We start from the raw sequence: 18384 nt of genomic DNA on the forward strand, positions 1-18384 counted from the left end.
TATGCTACCCACACAACCTGTCCCTCAAGTAGGGTTGCCAGTCCCTCTTCGCCACCGGCGGGAGGTTTTTGGGGTGGGGTTTTGGGAGGGGAGGGACTACAATGCCATAGAGTCCAATTGCCAACATGGCTGTTTTCTCCAGGTGAACTGATTTCTATCGACTGGAGATCAGTTCTAACAGCAGGAGATTTCCAGCTACTACCTGGAGGTTGGCAACCCTACCCTCAAGCAATTAAATCTGGCTCAAGGAATACTACTGAACTTTTAATGAAACTTTACTCTCATCCAACAAGAGAAGAACTAATTCCCCTTAAAGACTTTGTCTTTTGAGGTTTTCTGAGAAGCCAAATGGAGTGTAGAGAGCTTTTTCCATTGGGGACATGTAGCAAACCCCATTCTTGATTCATTGTTCATTTACTAGCACCATCTTCAAAATGATCCAGGATGTCTCAGCAAGGGAGCATTTACCTTGTTATTGTACCACCAAGCTCTCTCAAGTGGTTTGTCCATTTCATTAAAGAGTTGTCATGGAACAAGTGTTGGTGGCATTTCCCCAGTGATGTGGAATAAATATAATTGAAGTAGGATTTTGCTTCAACAGCTGCACTTTGTAGCTGCCTTGCAGATTATTGTGAGCTGGTATTTCTCATCTCGTTCTCCCTACCCCCCTACTGCCACCCCTTTCTGGTTAGATGCTTTTAAAGAAAAAATCTACCAAGACTCACAGGTACAAGATTTTATTTTTTTATGCCAATAAAGGCTTTGTTGTTGTTGTCACAGGTACATGCTAAAAAAGATCTATGCATGGGAAAGTTTTTTTGTTTTTTTTAATCTGGTGTTAAGGGGCTTTCATGGTAGATTGTGCTCTTGGTGATTTAACAAGTTGGAGTTCTTCTTTACAAAACATGAGAACTTGCACAAAAGCTCTAATTCATGGCAGTAGAGCTACCAATGGAAGACGCGGAGGGTTATGCCTCAAAATATTCACTTTGGTGATCGCTTATTGACAGGATCTATTCTGTCACTTCTAAACTTGCTCCCCACATTGCCCTTGGGCCCACAAATGTTGTAATCTCTCAGCAGCACCATTGAGAAAATATGGCAAGTCTGTGCCTTACAAGGCATGCATGTATTCTGATTAGTATTATAGGAATAACTCAATAATGCCTGGTGTGTGTATTTTCAAGGTGAAAATATCCATTGTTTCTTTGGTCTTTTATGCATGGCTCTTTCCCTCACCATCACCCCTCTGATGACTTCGGGTCTTTGTTTTGATTATGCATGCCGTTTCCGACTGTCAGAGGTTGCCTCTCTCTCACCCTGCATTGCCCCATGTTTCAAATTTGAGATAAAACAGGTCTTTCAAAATGCGGGCAAAACATAGAAAAATGCAGGGGGAGAGCATTTTTCCTATTTAAAAAAAAGTCACGATATTCTTCGATTCTTATTTTTATACATATATATTTGTAATTGTTTGTCGTTATCTCAGCCATAATGGAGAACCAGACAGAAGTTACTCATTTCATACTGATGGGCCTGACAGATCGACAGGAGGCTCAGAACTTCTTGTTTGCTCTCTTCTTGCTCTTCTATCTAGCAACTGTGGTCGGAAATGGTGCTATCGTGTGCGTGGTAGCGACGGAGCACCGACTTCACACACCTATGTATTTTTTCCTCAGTAACCTATCTTGCCTGGACATTTGCTACTCTACAGTCATCATTCCCAAGATGCTTGTTGGCTTCCTGTTGGCCCACAGAAGAATCTCCTTCATTGGATGCATCACCCAGCTCCACTTCTTTCATTTCCTGGGCAGCAGCGAGGCTCTTCTTCTAGCAGCCATGGCATATGATCGATATGTGGCCATATGCAACCCATTGCAGTATCCGCTCATCATGTGCCGAAGAGCGTGCCTTCTATTGGCAGCATCCACGTGGACCATGGGATTCTTCCATGCCTTGATGCACTCCGTCATGACCTCCCGACTGCACTTCTGCGGCCCCAATATCATTGAGCATTTCTTTTGTGACATCAAACCGCTCTTGAGACTGGCCTGCAGTAGCATAGTAGTCAACCTCGGCCTCCTCAACGTTGTCACTGGGTCAATCGTCATGGTCCCTTTTGTCTTAACTCTCCTCTCCTACCTTTACATCATCTCCTTTCTGTTCTTGAAGGTCCAGTCACATAGTGGGAGATGGAAAGCCTTCTCCACTTGCAGCTCCCATCTCACAGTTGTAGGGCTGCTTTATGTGCCAGTATTGTTCAACTATCTCCCTCCATCTTCAGGAGACTCCCCACAGAGAGACATGATCGCGACCCTCATGTACAGTGTCGTTACCTCTTTTTTAAACCCCCTGATATACACCCTCAGGAATCAGGAGATGAAAACTGCCCTGAGGAAAAGCTTGGGTAGGCTACTGCATTCTGTAAGGAGATGAGCATAATGCAAAATGTGTTTACGATACTGCCTTCTGAAGTGGACAATGAACACAACAGTGTGAGAACTTTTATGTGGGGGGGGGGGAAACAGCCACACAGAAGGGAATGCATTGTGATGGGAAACACATGGGAGAAACTTACAAATGATAAATTACTTATGGGACTGTCCTTGTTCAAAATGTCCACACCACATGAAATGAGAACATGCATGAAAAGAAGAGGGACACTTCAGCTAACATTCTGGAGAATGTTACAGGGCTGCTGAGTGAGCCCCTTCCATTGTTTTAACTGTGCCCTGTATTTGTTATCATGGCATTTTTTTTTTTTAATTTGGTGGTGGTGCTCTTTTTATTGCCTTATTGGTGTTCTGATGAAAACTCCTTCAAACCTCCAGGAAGCAGGATGTACATGTGTAATATAAATAAATGGAATTAAGAAGCGCTATATCACAGTCCCAGGTGCTGGGGGGGGGGAGCATGGGGAGAGCTGTTGTCTTCACATTCAGCTTGTGGTTTCCTTGGAGGAATCTGGCAAGCCACCACTGGAAACAGGGATCAGACTCATTTATGATCCCAGTTCACTGGCATGTGCTGGGAAGGGTTGGGAGTTGGCACAAAGTTCAGGGGCTTGTCTGGTGAGGCAGGGCTCTGCTGAACTAAAAGACTGAGCCTTTTCTGCCAGGACCACTTTCCCAGGCTCTAAAACAATGATGTTTAACTACCCATTAATTACAGAAATGGAAGATATCATTCATAGATCATTTACGGCAGGAATAGCCTCTATTCAAAGCAGATGTGAGATTGTTTTGCCGAGAAAAGGAACCTTCCCCCCCCCCTTGCAGAAGAGTCGTCAGCTATGGAGCTGCTAGGACCGCCCAAGAAACTGTGTTAACCCTTTCCCATCCGAGCCATGGAGAAATGTATGCCTTCTGTACTACAAGAGTGCTGGGGGCAGAAGTGGGGACAATAGAGGGATTAAAGGAGGCAGGGCCAGAATGCGTTGGGGGGGAGTTCTAAGCCAGTGTGTTCCCATTTCATCCCCCAGGTAGAGGTAGCAGGAGCCGGCTGTAAAATCTGGCTCTGACCATGTGGAGCAGGAGCCACTCCAGTGTGCGGCTGGACTGCTACGCCCGGCTGGTGCAAAAGACCATCCTATGCCACCAGGTGGGTGAGTGCCCCACTGGTTGGATGCCTGCCTGCTTGTCTGTGTGTGTGGGGGAGTCATCTGGGGCAAATGCCTGCTTGGGGCTTGGTCAGCTAATTTTTAAGTTGATAATTTTATATGGCCCATGAATGATGTTATAAATACCCAAATAGCCCTTGATTGGAATAAAGGTTCCCCACCCCTGATTTACAGTATAAAACAATACTTTCACCAGAAGGATTCAGTTTGACTTTACTGTCCCTCCCTAGGTTCTACCCTCAGATCTCCAGGAATTTCCCAACCTGGAGTTGCCAACGATATAACACTTTGACAGTGTTTTCTGATGATGGCTCATCATTCTTCTCCATATATCACCTTCAGAAAAGATGATACCTGGATTAGCCATATCTTCCAGGCTAGTTTGAGTCATGGCTGCATAAAAGTAACACAGAGAGTAATGCAATTCCTCCTAAAGGCCTTCTAAATCTACCTTCTAAAAAACAGAAGTTTTTAAAAGTTTCTTTTTAAGAACCCACTGTCTACCTAACAAGCTGTTTACTACAATTAAATCCTTATCAGTCCCCAAAAAGACAGGCACCAAGCCCTCTGCAAGCTGCTTTAAGTAGACTGACATTAATAGCTCCAGCTGCCCCATGCAGGTGCAGTAAATTGTTTCCAATTTGGTTTCCAGCAAGGGGTGGGGGAAAGGAACTATTGTGTTTTAAGCTACTTAAATAGACTGGCTGATGCACAACATCATGTTCCATACTCAGGTACATAGCTCACTCTTTTTGACAGCCCTAGTTGCCAGTCCCTCTTCGCCACCGGTGGGAGGTTTTTGGGGTGGGGTTTTGGGAGGGGAGGGACTACAATGCCATAGAGTCCAATTGCCAACATGGCTATTTTCTCCAGGTGAACTGATTTCTATCGACTGGAGATCAGTTCTAACAGCAGGAGATTTCCAGCTACTACCTGGAGGTTGGCAACCCTACCCTCAAGCAATGAAATCCTTATCAGTCCCCCAAAAGACAGGCACCAAGCCTTCTGCAAGCTGCCTTAAGTAGACTGACATTAATAACTCCAGCTGCCCCATGCTGGTGCAGTAAATTGTTTCCTATTTGGTTTCCAGCAAGAGGGAATGGGGAAACAGGAATGTAGGGACTTCCTGCAAACTCTTGTGTTTTAAACTACTTAAATAGACTGGCTGATGGACACCGTCATGTTCCATACTCAGGTACACAGCTCACACTGTAGGATAGTGAAATAGACAAGTTGATTGTTAGCTCCACCCACCCAGGTCAGTTGCAGATATGTAGACTCTTAGCTTCTAGCAGGGGAAACCACACCCTAACTTTAGGAATGCAGTAAATTGTTTCCTATTTGGTTTCCAGCAAGGGGTGGGGGGAAGGAACTATTGTGTTTTAAGCTACTTAAATAGACTGGCTGATGAACAACATCATGTTCCACAACATCATGTTCCATAGCTCACACTGCCAACCCCCCCCCCGAAAAGTCTTCACCCACTAGTAGAAGACAACTGTAGAGGGAGACAGATGATCCTCTGTGGGGAGGGATTTCCAAAATTTTGGCACCAGGACCAAGAAGGCTTTTTCACAGGTTGCCACCCATCTACCCTCAGATGGCAAGGGTACCCAAACCAGGGCCTACAAGGATGATCAAAGTGTACAAGTAGGTTCATTTGGGATAAGATGATCCTGGAGAGCTGGCATGGTGTAGTGGTTAAGAGCAGTGGTTTGGACCACTGGACTCAGCCACTTAAGGGAGACTCAAACCGGCTTACTATCACCTTCCCTTCCCCTCCCCACAACAGTCACCCTGTGAGGTAGGTGGGGCTGAGAGAGCTCTAACAGAGCTGTAACTTGCCCAAGGTCACCCAGCTGGCTTCATGTGAGGAGTGGGGAAACAAATCCAGTTCACCAGATTAGCCTCCACAGCTCACATGGAGGAGTAGGGAATCAAACCCGGTTCTCCTGATTAGACTCCACCGCTCCAAACCGGCACACTTAATCACTACACCATGCTGGCTTGTGCACCATGCTGGCTTGTGCACCAAAATGTGTGTGTGTGTGCCATCAAGTCACAGCTGACTTATGGAGACCCCGTAAAGACGTTCAGAGGTGGTTTGCCGTTGCCTGCCTCAGCATGGGCTGAGAATGTTCTGAGAGAACTGTGACTGGCCCAAGGTCACCCAGCAGGCTTCATGTGGTCCATTTCCGTCCATTTCAGTTAACCACTGCACCACACTGGCTCTCTAAAAATGTAGAAACATGTACAAAACATATGGGGGAGGTCATGAAGTTATTTTCCCGACTACACTGTTATTATATTTTTGTTTTGCTTCTTCTTGTTTCACTAGCATATAGATGGCAAATTAAAACGGGATAAGATAAATTTCAGAGAATAGTAGCCATGGTAACTAAAGGGAACCTCCACATTCAGAGGTAAAAAAAAAACTCTGAATTCCAAATCTAAGAGGAAACAGTGGGGAAAGGCCTTGGCCTCTGTGCCCTGTTTTTGGTCCTCTCGGGCAACTAGTTGACCAGTGTGTAAAACAGGATACCAGACTAAATGGGCCACTGCTCTGATCCAGCAGGGCTCTTCCTATTTTCTCATGACTGGCAGATCTAAGTTGGTAATTGGGGGCATCATTGTGAAGAGGTCCCTCAAATAATTGATCCCAGACTATGAAGGTCTTTAAAGGTAAGGATGAGCAGCACCTTGAACTGAGCTTGGAAATGCGCCAGCAGTCAGTGAAGCAGTTTTAATTTTGGTATAATGTTCTCACAACATGAAACGACCAGTGACTGTTGGGCCTCTATTTTTTTCCCCTGCCCATTTGACATTTCCAGGATACCTCAAGGGCAGTCTCTAGAGAGTGCAACGTTAATCTAAACAAGGGGCTGAAATTCATAGCTCAGTGTCCAATGAGGGCAGAATCTAAAAGTGGGGGCACCCTCCACACAACACAAAGATGTTAAAGATACTTTATGCTACCCACACAACCTGTCCCTCAAGTAGGGTTGCCAGTCCCTCTTCGCCACCGGCGGGAAATTTTTGGGGTGCGGTTTTGGGAGGGGAGGGACTACAATGCCACAGAGTCCAATTGCCAACATGGCTGTTTTCTCCAGGTGAACTGATTTCTATCGACTGGAGATCAGTTGTAATAGCAGGAGATTTAGAGCTACTACCTGGAGGTTGGCAACCCTACCCTCAAGCAATTAAATCTGGCTGAAGGAATACTACTGAGCTTTTTATGTAACTTTACTCTCATCCAACAAGAGAAGAACTAATTCCCCTTAAAGACTTGGTCTTTTGAGGTTTTCTGAGGAGCCAAACGGAGTGTGGAGACCTTTTTCCATTGGGGACATGTAGCAAACCCCATTCTTGATTCATTGTTTATTTACTAGCACTATCTTCAAAATGATCCAGAATGTCTCAGCAAGGGAGCATTTACCTTGTTATTGTACCACCAAGCTCTCCCAAGTGGTTTGTGCATTTCATTAAAGAGTTGTCATGGAACAAGTGTTGGTGGCATTTCCCCAGTGATGTGGAATAAATATAATTGAAGTAGGATTTTGCTTCAACAGCTGCACTTTGTAGCTGCCTTGCAGATTATTGTGAACTGGTATTTCTCATCTCGTTCTCCCTACCCCCCTACTGCCACCCCTTTCTGGTTAGATGCTTTTAAAGAAAAAAATCTACCAAGACTCACAGGTACAAGACTTTATTTTTTTATGCCAATAAAGGCTTTGTTGTTGTTGTCGTCACAGGTACATGATTAAAAAGATCTATGCATGGGAAAGTTTTTTGTTTTTTTTAATCTGGTGGTAAGGGGCTTTCATGGGAGATTGTGCTCTTGGTGATTTAACAAGTTGGAGTTCTTCTTTACAAAACATGAGAACTTGCACAAAAGCTCTAATTCATGGCAGTAGAGCTACCAATGGAAGACGCGGAGGGTTATGCCTCAAAATATTCACTTTGGTGATCGCTTATTGCCAGGATCTATTCTGTCACTTCTAAACTTGCTCCCCACATTGCCCTTGGGCCCACAAATGTTGTAATTTCTCAGCAGCACCATTGAGAAAATATGGCACGTCTGTGCCTTACAAGGCACGCATATATTCTGATTAGTATTATAGGAATAACTCAATAATGCCTGGTGTGTGTATTTTCAAGGTGAAAATATCCATTGTTTCTTTGGTCTTTTATGCATGGCTCTTTCCCTCGCCATCACCCCTCTGATGACTTCGGGTCTTTGTTTTCATTATGCATGCCGTTTCCGACTGTCAGAGGTTGCCTCACTCTCACCCTGCATTGCCCCATGTTTCAAATTTGAGATAAAACAGGTCTTTCAAAATGCGGGCAAAACTAGAAAAATGCAGGGGGAGAGCATTTTTCCTATTTAAAAAAAAGTCACGATATTCTACGATTCTTATTTTTATACATATATATTTGTAATTGTTTGTCGTTATCTCAGCCATAATGGAGAACCAGACAGAAGTTACTCATTTCATACTGATGGGCCTGACAGATCGACAGGAGGCTCAGAACTTCTTGTTTGCTCTCTTCTTGCTCTTCTATCTAGCAACTGTGCTCGGAAATGGTGCTATCGTGTGCGTGGTGGCGACGGAGCACCAACTTCACACACCTATGTATTTTTTCCTCAGTAACCTATCTTGCATGGACATTTGCTTCTCTACAGTCATCGTTCCCAAGATGCTTGTTGGCTTCCTGTTGGCCCACCAAAGAATCTCCTTCATTGGATGCATCACCCAGCTCCACTTCTTTCATTTCCTGGGCAGCAGCGAGGTTCTTCTTCTAGCAGCCATGGCATATGATCGATATGTGGCCATATGCAACCCGTTGCAGTATCCGCTCATCATGTGCCGAAGAGTGTGCCTTCTATTGGCAGCATCCACGTGGACCATGGGATTCTTCCATGCCTTGATGCACTCCGTCATGACCTCCCGACTGCACTTCTGCGGCCCCAATACCATTGAGCATTTCTTTTGTGACATCAAACCGCTCTTGAGACTGGCCTGCAGTAGCATAGTAGTCAACCTCGGCCTCCTCAATGTTGTCACTGGGTCAATCGCCATGGTTCCTTTTGTCTTAACTCTCCTCTCCTACCTTTACATCATCTCCTTTCTGTTCTTGAAGGTCCAGTCACATAGTGGGAGATGGAAAGCCTTCTCCACTTGCAGCTCCCATCTCACAGTTGTAGGGCTGCTTTATGTGCCAGTATTGTTCAACTACCTCCCTCCATCTTCAGGAGACTCCCCACAGAGAGACATGATCACGAGCCTCATGAACAGTGTCGTTACCTCTTTTTTAAACCCCCTGATATACACCCTCAGGAATCAGGAGATGAAAACAGCCATGAGGAAAAGCTTGGGTAGGCTACTGCATTCTGTAAGGAGATGAGCATAATGCAAAATGTGTTTACGATACTGCCTCCTGAAGTGGACAAGGAACACAACAGTGTGAGAACTTTTATGTGGGGGGGGGGGGGGGAACAGCCACACAGAAGGGAATGCATTGTGATGGGAAACACATGGGAGAAACTTACAAATGATAAATTACTTATGGGGCTGTCCTTGTTCAAAATGTCCACACCACATGAAATGAGAACATGCATGAAAAGAAGAGGGACACTTCAGCTAACATTCTGGAGAATGTTACAGGGCTGCTGAGTGAGCCCCTTCCATTGTTTTAACTGTGGCCTGTATTTGTTATCATGGCATGTTTTTTTTTAATTTGGTGGTGGTGCTCTTTTTATTGCCTTATTGGTGTTCTGATGAAAACTCCTTCAAACCTCCAGGAAGCAGGATGTACATGTGTAATATAAATAAATGGAATTAAGAAGCGCTATATCACAGTCCCAGGTGCTGGGGGGGGGGAGCATGGGGAGAGCTGTTGTCTTCACATTCAGCTTGTGGTTTCCTTGGAGGAATCTGGCAAGCCACCACGGGAAACAGGGATCAGACTCATTTATGATCCCAGTTCACTGGCATGTGCTGGGAAGGGTTGGGAGTTGGCACAAAGTTCAGGGGCTTGTCTGGTGAGGCAGGGCTCTGCTGAACTAAAAGACTGAGCCTTTTCTGCCAGGACCACTTTCCCAGGCTCTAAAACAATGATGTTTAACTACCCATTAATTACAGAAATGGAAGATAACATTCATAGATCATTTACGGCAGGAATAGCCTCTATTCAAACCAGATGTGAGATTGTTTTGCCGAGAAAAGGAACCTCCCCCCCCCTTGCAGAAGAGTCGTTAGCTATGGAGCTGCTAGGACCGCCCAAGAAACTGTGTTAACCCTTTCCCATCCGAGCCATGGAGAAATGTATGCCCTCTGTACTACAAGAGTGCTGGGGGCAGAAGTGGGGACAATAGAGGGATTAAAGGAGGCAGGGCCAGAATGCCTTGGGGGGGAGTTCTAAGCCAGTGTGTCCCCATTTCATCCCCCAGGTAGAGGTAGCAGGAGCCGGCTGTAAAATCTGGCTCTGACCATGTGGAGCAGGAGCCACTCCAGTGTGCGGCTGGACTGCTACGCCCGGCTGGTGCAACAGACCATCCTATGCCACCAGGTGGGTGAGTGCCCCACTGGTTGGATGCCTGTTTGCTTGTCTGTGTGTGTGGGGGAGTCATCTGGGGCAAATGCCTGCTTGGGGCTTGGTTGGCTAATTTTTAAGTTGATAATTTTATATGGCCCATGAATGATGTTATAAATACCCAAATAGCCCTTGATTGGAATAAAGGTTCCCCACCCCTGATTTACAGTATAAAACAATACTTTCACCAGAAGGATTCAGTTTGACTTTACTGTCCCTCCCTAGGTTCTACCCTCAAATCTCCAGGAATTTCCCAACCTGGAGTTGCCAACGATATAACACTTTGACAGTGTTTTCTGATGATGGCTCATCATTCTTCTCCATATATCACCTTCAGAAAAGATGATACCTGGATTAGCCATATCTTCCAGGCTAGTTTGAGTCATGGCTGCATAAAAGTAACACAGAGAGTAATGCAATTCCTCCTAAAGGCCTTCTAAATCTACCTTCTAAAAAACAGAAGTTTTTAAAAGTTTCTTTTTAAGAACCCACTGTCTACCTAACAAGCAGTTTACTACAATTAAATCCTTATCAGTCCCCCAAAAGACAGGCACCAAGCCCTCTGCAAGCTGCTTTAAGTAGACTGACATTAATAGCTCCAGCTGCCCCATGCAGGTGCAGTAAATTGTTTCCAATTTGGTTTCCAGCAAGGGGTGGGGGAAAGGAACTATTGTGTTTTAAGCTACTTAAATAGACTGGCTGATGCACAACATCATGTTCCATACTCAGGTACATAGCTCACTCTTTTTGACAGCCCTAGTTGCCAGTCCCTCTTCGCCACCGGTGGGAGGTTTTTGGGTGGGGTTTTGGGAGGGGAGGGACTACAATGCCATAGAGTCCAATTGCCAACATGGCTATTTTCTCCAGGTGAACTGATTTCTATCGACTGGAGATCAGTTCTAACAGCAGGAGATTTCCAGCTACTACCTGGAGGTTGGCAACCCTACCCTCAAGCAATGAAATCCTTATCAGTCCCCCAAAAGACAGGCACCAAGCCTTCTGCAAGCTGCCTTAAGTAGACTGATATTAATAACTCCAGCTGCTGGTGCAGTAAATTGTTTCCTATTTGGTTTCCAGCAAGAGGGAATGGGGAAACAGGAATGTAGGGACTTCCTGCAAACTATTGTGTTTTAAACTACTTAAATAGACTGGCTGATGAACAACATCATGTTCCACAACATCATGTTCCATAGCTCACACTGCCAACCCCCCCCCCCCGCCCTCCCCAAAAAGTCTTCACCCACTAGTAGAAGACAACAGTAGAGGGAGACAGATGATCCTCTGTGGGGAGTGATTTCCAAAATTTTGGCACCAGGACCAAGAAGGCTTTTTCACAGGTTGCCACCCATCTACTTTCAGATGGCAAGGGTACCCAAACCAGGGCCTACAAGGATGATCAAAGTGTACAAGTAGGTTCATTTGGGATAAGATGATCCTGGAGAGCTGGCATGGTGTAGTGGTTAAGAGCAGTGGTTTGGACCACTGGACTCAGCCACTTAAGGGAGACTCAAACCGGCTTACTATCACCTTCCCTTCCCCTCCCCACAACAGTCACCCTGTGAGGTAGGTGGGGCTGAGAGAGCTCTAACAGAGCTGTAACTTGCCCAAGGTCACCCAGCTGGCTTCATGTGAGGAGTGGGGAAACAAATCCAGTTCACCAGAGAAGCCTCCACAGCTCACATGGAGGAGTAGGGAATCAAACCCGGTTCTCCTGATTAGACTCCACCGCTCCAAACCGGCACACTTAATCACTACACCATGCTGGCTTGTGCACCATGCTGGCTTGTGCACCAAAATGTGTGTGTGTGTGCCATCAAGTCACAGCTGACTTATGGAGACCCCGTAAAGACGTTCAGAGGTGGTTTGCCGTTGCCTGCCTCAGCATGGGCTGAGAATGTTCTGAGAGAACTGTGACTGGCCCAAGGTCACCCAGCAGGCTTCATGTGGTCCATTTCCGTCCATTTCAGTTAACCACTGCACCACACTGGCTCTCTAAAAATGTAGAAACATGTACAAAACATATGGGGGAGGTCATGAAGTTATTTTCCCGACTACACTGTTATTATATTTTTGTTTTGCTTCTTCTTGTTTCACTAGCATATAGATGGCAAATTAAAACGGGATAAGATAAATTTCAGAGAATAGTAGCCATGGTAACTAAAGGGAACCTCCACATTCAGAGGTAAAAAAAAAACTCTGAATTCCAAATCTAAGAGGAAACAGTGGGGAAAGGCCTTGGCCTCTGTGCCCTGTTTTTGCTCCTCTCGGGCAACTAGTTGACCAGTGTGTAAAACAGGATACCAGACTAAATGGGCCACTGCTCTGATCCAGCAGGGCTCTTCCTATTTTCTCATGACTGGCAGATCTAAGTTGGTAATTGGGGGCATCATTGTGAAGAGGTCCCTCAAATAATTGATCCCAGACTATGAAGGTCTTTAAAGGTAAGGATGAGCAGCACCTTGAACTGAGCTTGGAAATGCGCCAGCAGTCAGTGAAGCAGTTTTAATTTTGGTATAATGTTCTCACAACATGAAACGACCAGTGACTGTTGGGCCTCTATTTTTTTCCCCTGCCCATTTGACATTTCCAGGATACCTCAAGGGCAGTCTCTAGAGAGTGCAACGTTAATCTAAACAAGGGGCTGAAATTCATAGCTCAGTGTCCAATGAGGGCAGAATCTAAAAGTGGGGGCACCCTCCACACAACACAAAGATGTTAAAGATACTTTATGCTACCCACACAACCTGTCCCTCAAGTAGGGTTGCCAGTCCCTCTTCGCCACCGGCGGGAAATTTTTGGGGTGCGGTTTTGGGAGGGGAGGGACTACAATGCCACAGAGTCCAATTGCCAACATGGCTGTTTTCTCCAGGTGAACTGATTTCTATCGACTGGAGATCAGTTGTAATAGCAGGAGATTTAGAGCTACTACCTGGAGGTTGGCAACCCTACCCTCAAGCAATTAAATCTGGCTGAAGGAATACTACTGAGCTTTTTATGTAACTTTACTCTCATCCAACAAGAGAAGAACTAATTCCCCTTAAAGACTTGGTCTTTTGAGGTTTTCTGAGGAGCCAAACGGAGTGTGGAGACCTTTTTCCATTGGGGACATGTAGCAAACCCCATTCTTGATTCATTGTTTATTTACTAGCACTATCTTCAAAATGATCCAGAATGTCTCAGCAAGGGAGCATTTACCTTGTTATTGTACCACCAAGCTCTCCCAAGTGGTTTGTGCATTTCATTAAAGAGTTGTCATGGAACAAGTGTTGGTGGCATTTCCCCAGTGATGTGGAATAAATATAATTGAAGTAGGATTTTGCTTCAACAGCTGCACTTTGTAGCTGCCTTGCAGATTATTGTGAACTGGTATTTCTCATCTCGTTCTCCCTACCCCCCTACTGCCACCCCTTTCTGGTTAGATGCTTTTAAAGAAAAAAATCTACCAAGACTCACAGGTACAAGACTTTATTTTTTTATGCCAATAAAGGCTTTGTTGTTGTTGTCGTCACAGGTACATGATTAAAAAGATCTATGCATGGGAAAGTTTTTTGTTTTTTTTAATCTGGTGGTAAGGGGCTTTCATGGTAGATTGTGCTCTTGGTGATTTAACAAGTTGGAGTTCTTCTTTACAAAACATGAGAACTTGCACAAAAGCTCTAATTCATGGCAGTAGAGCTACCAATGGAAGACGCGGAGGGTTATGCCTCAAAATATTCACTTTGGTGATCGCTTATTGCCAGGATCTATTCTGTCACTTCTAAACTTGCTCCCCACATTGCCCTTGGGCCCACAAATGTTGTAATTTCTCAGCAGCACCATTGAGAAAATATGGCACGTCTGTGCCTTACAAGGCACGCATATATTCTGATTAGTATTATAGGAATAACTCAATAATGCCTGGTGTGTGTATTTTCAAGGTGAAAATATCCATTGTTTCTTTGGTCTTTTATGCATGGCTCTTTCCCTTGCCATCACCCCTCTGATGACTTCGGGTCTTTGTTTTCATTATGCATGCCGTTTCCGACTGTCAGAGGTTGCCTCACTCTCACCCTGCATTGCCCCATGTTTCAAATTTGAGATAAAACAGGTCTTTCAAAATGCGGGCAAAACTAGAAAAATGCAGGGGGAGAGCATTTTTCCTATTTAAAAAAAAGTCACGATATTCTACGATTCTTATTTTTATACATATATATTTGTAATTGTTTGTCGTTATCTCAGCCATAATGGAGAACCAGACAGAAGTTACTCATTTCATACTGATGGGCCTGACAGATCGACAGGAGGCTCAGAACTTCTTGTTTGCTCTCTTCTTGCTCTTCTATCTAGCAACTGTGCTCGGAAATGGTGCTATCGTGTGCGTGGTGGCGACGGAGCACCAACTTCACACACCTATGTATTTTTTCCTCAGTAACCTATCTTGCATGGACATTTGCTTCTCTACAGTCATCGTTCCCAAGATGCTTGTTGGCTTCCTGTTGGCCCACCAAAGAATCTCCTTCATTGGATGCATCACCCAGCTCCACTTCTTTCATTTCCTGGGCAGCAGCGAGGTTCTTCTTCTAGCAGCCATGGCATATGATCGATATGTGGCCATATGCAACCCGTTGCAGTATCCGCTCATCATGTGCCGAAGAGTGTGCCTTCTATTGGCAGCATCCACGTGGACCATGGGATTCTTCCATGCCTTGATGCACTCCGTCATGACCTCCCGACTGCACTTCTGCGGCCCCAATACCATTGAGCATTTCTTTTGTGACATCAAACCGCTCTTGAGACTGGCCTGCAGTAGCATAGTAGTCAACCTCGGCCTCCTCAATGTTGTCACTGGGTCAATCGCCATGGTTCCTTTTGTCTTAACTCTCCTCTCCTACCTTTACATCATCTCCTTTCTGTTCTTGAAGGTCCAGTCACATAGTGGGAGATGGAAAGCCTTCTCCACTTGCAGCTCCCATCTCACAGTTGTAGGGCTGCTTTATGTGCCAGTATTGTTCAACTACCTCCCTCCATCTTCAGGAGACTCCCCACAGAGAGACATGATCACGAGCCTCATGAACAGTGTCGTTACCTCTTTTTTAAACCCCCTGATATACACCCTCAGGAATCAGGAGATGAAAACAGCCATGAGGAAAAGCTTGGGTAGGCTACTGCATTCTGTAAGGAGATGAGCATAATGCAAAATGTGTTTACGATACTGCCTCCTGAAGTGGACAAGGAACACAACAGTGTGAGAACTTTTATGTGGGGGGGGGGGAACAGCCACACAGAAGGGAATGCATTGTGATGGGAAACACATGGGAGAAACTTACAAATGATAAATTACTTATGGGGCTGTCCTTGTTCAAAATGTCCACACCACATGAAATGAGAACATGCATGAAAAGAAGAGGGACACTTCAGCTAACATTCTGGAGAATGTTACAGGGCTGCTGAGTGAGCCCCTTCCATTGTTTTAACTGTGGCCTGTATTTGTTATCATGGCATGTTTTTTTTTAATTTGGTGGTGGTGCTCTTTTTATTGCCTTATTGGTGTTCTGATGAAAACTCCTTCAAACCTCCAGGAAGCAGGATGTACATGTGTAATATAAATAAATGGAATTAAGAAGCGCTATATCACAGTCCCAGGTGCTGGGGGGGGGGGGAGCATGGGGAGAGCTGTTGTCTTCACATTCAGCTTGTGGTTTCCTTGGAGGTATCTGGCAAGCCACCACTGGAAACAGGGATCAGACTCATTTATGATCCCAGTTCACTGGCATGTGCTGGGAAGGGTTGGGAGTTGGCACAAAGTTCAGGGGCTTGTCTGGTGAGGCAGGGCTCTGCTGAACTAAAAGACTGAGCCTTTTCTGCCAGGACCACTTTCCCAGGCTCTAAAACAATGATGTTTAACTACCCATTAATTACAGAAATGGAAGATATCATTCATAGATCATTTACAGCACGAATAGCCTCTATTCAAGGCAGATGTGAGATTGTTTTGCCGAGAAAAGGAACCTCCCCCCCCCTTGCAGAAGAGTCGTTAGCTATGGAGCTGCTAGGACCGCCAAGAAACTGTGTTAACCCTTTCCCATCCGAGCCATGGAGAAATGTATGCCCTCTGTACTACAAGAGTGCTGGGGGCAGAAGTGGGGACAATAGAGGGGTTAAAGGAGGCAGGGCCAGAATGCGTTGGGGGGGGGGGCGTTCTAAGCCAGTGTGTCCCCATTTCATCCCCCAGGTAGAGGTAGCAGGAGCCGGCTGTAAAATCTGGCTCTGACCATGTGGAGCAGGAGCCACTCCAGTGTGCGGCTGGACTGCTACGCCCGGCTGGTGCAACAGACCATCCTATGCCACCAGGTGGGTGAGTGCCCCACTGGTTGGATGCCTGCCTGCTTGTCTGTGTGTGTGGGGGAGTCATCTGGGGCAAATGCCTGCTTGGGGCTTGGTCGGCTAATTTTTAAGTTGATAATTTTATATGGCCCATGAATGATGTTATAAATACCCAAATAGCCCTTGATTGGAATAAAGGTTCCCCACCCCTGATTTACAGTATAAAACAATACTTTCGCCAGAACGATTCAGTTTGATTTTACTGTCCCTCTCTAGGTTCTACCCTCAAATCTCCAGGAATTTCCCAACCTGGAGTTGCCAACGATATAACTCTTTGACAGTGTTTTCTGATGATGGCTCATCATTCTTCTCCATATATCACCTTCAGAAAAGATGATACCTGGATTAGCCATATCTTCCAGGCTAGTTTGAGTCATGGCTGCATAAAAGTAACACAGAGAATAATGCAATTCCTCCTAAAGGCCTTCTAAATCTACCTTCTAAAAAACAGAATTTTTTAAAAGTTTCTTTTTAAGAACCCACTGTCTACCTAACAAGCAGTTTACTACAATGAAATCCTTATCAGTCCCCAAAAAGACAGGCACCAAGCCCTCTGCAAGCTGCCTTAAGTAGACTGACATTAATAGCTCCAGCTGCCCCATGCAGGTGCAGTAAATTGTTTCCTATTTGGTTTCCAGCAAGGGGTGGGGGAAAGGAACTATTGTGTTTTAAGCTACTTAAATAGACTGGCTGATGCACAACATCATGTTCCATACTCAGGTACATAGCTCACTCTTTAGGATAGTGAAATAGACTAGTTGATTGTCAGCTCCACCCACCCAGGTCAGTTGCAGATATGTAGATTCTTAGTTAGCTTCTAGCAGTGGAAACAACATTCTAACTTTAGGAATTCACAGCAGTTTCTATGGTTTGGCACTTCTTAACTAGGTCAGCAGCTTTACCTTCTACTCTCAGTTAGTTGGCCATTCCCTCCTGGGTCTCACAGCAAGCTTCACACTAAGCAGAAAATAAGAACAACAATAACCCCTAGAGATTTGTGCATTTTGGTTTGCAATGCTACAGGGTTTTGGTTTCGCCATCAAATTGATGTTATGAGTGTTTATCTGTTTTTTTTTTTAATCAAATGATTTCATATATGCTTTGTTTTACTGCAGCCTTAATGGCTGAACTGTTTTAATGTTTCTGACGTTCACTGCCTTGGGGAACTCATTTGGGTAGAAAGGTGGAACAACAACGTTTTAAATAAATAAAATAAAAAGAAACTTTGCACATGGTTCAAAGTTGAGCATGACCCCCACACACACACACATTAAAGTCCTCACACTGTTGTGTTCATTGTCCACTTCAGGAGTAATTAAATAGGCCTGGATGGCCCAGGATAACCCAGTCTCGTCACATCTTGGGAGCTAAGCAGGGTCAACCCTGGTTAGTACTTTAAAGGGAGTCAATAAGGAAGTCTAGGTTTGCTACTCAGGTACAAGCAATGGCAAACCACCTCTGTTCATCTCTTGCTTTGGAAACCCTATGTGACTTAACAGTACTTTCTACCAATTAAATAGAAAACAGTCTTCCATTTCTGCTTAAGGGTATAGTGTAATTGGCCCTTGGGGTGGGCAATTCTAGTCTTGTTCAAGGATGATCAAACCAATCCCCATATATCAGTTCAATCTGCCCCAGGGAACCCTGGTGCGGATAGAGAGTCTAGGAGATCATTTACTCCTTATTTATATCAGTGCATTAGTATCTAGTTCTCAGGGTCCTTTTATTAGAGCCAATGTCCAGTCTTTGTGATTAGTAATACATTCTGGAACTATGTGGAGTCCATGGATATTTCAGTTGAAAGGGAA

General features: G+C 45.0%; 3 protein-coding genes across 3 annotated transcripts; all 3 read left to right on the plus strand.

Annotated features, from left to right (window-relative positions):
- Positions 1-1494: 1494 nt before the first annotated feature.
- On the plus strand, positions 1495-2436 carry LOC130493012 (olfactory receptor 12D1-like). The gene has a single exon (XM_056866787.1). It carries the CDS (start codon positions 1495-1497, stop codon positions 2434-2436), a length of 942 nt encoding a protein of 313 aa, XP_056722765.1.
- A 5647-nt stretch (positions 2437-8083) lies between these two features.
- LOC130493013 (olfactory receptor 12D1-like) lies at positions 8084-9025 on the plus strand. Its single transcript, XM_056866788.1, has one exon. It carries the CDS (start codon positions 8084-8086, stop codon positions 9023-9025), a length of 942 nt encoding a protein of 313 aa, XP_056722766.1.
- A 5411-nt stretch (positions 9026-14436) lies between these two features.
- Positions 14437-15378, plus strand: LOC130493014 (olfactory receptor 12D1-like). The gene has a single exon (XM_056866789.1). It carries the CDS (start codon positions 14437-14439, stop codon positions 15376-15378), a length of 942 nt encoding a protein of 313 aa, XP_056722767.1.
- The last annotated feature ends 3006 nt before the right edge of the window (positions 15379-18384 follow it).

This window comes from Euleptes europaea, unplaced genomic scaffold (assembly GCF_029931775.1).
Source record: "Euleptes europaea isolate rEulEur1 unplaced genomic scaffold, rEulEur1.hap1 H_4, whole genome shotgun sequence".
Taxonomy (NCBI): domain Eukaryota; kingdom Metazoa; phylum Chordata; class Lepidosauria; order Squamata; family Sphaerodactylidae; genus Euleptes; species Euleptes europaea.

Bases quoted from the DNA above. Each gene is read 5' to 3' on its own strand.
- LOC130493012 (XM_056866787.1), top strand. From the start codon at position 1,495: ATGGAGAACCAGACAGAAGTTACTCATTTCATACTGATGGGCCTGACA.
- LOC130493013 (XM_056866788.1), top strand. From the start codon at position 8,084: ATGGAGAACCAGACAGAAGTTACTCATTTCATACTGATGGGCCTGACA.
- LOC130493014 (XM_056866789.1), top strand. From the start codon at position 14,437: ATGGAGAACCAGACAGAAGTTACTCATTTCATACTGATGGGCCTGACA.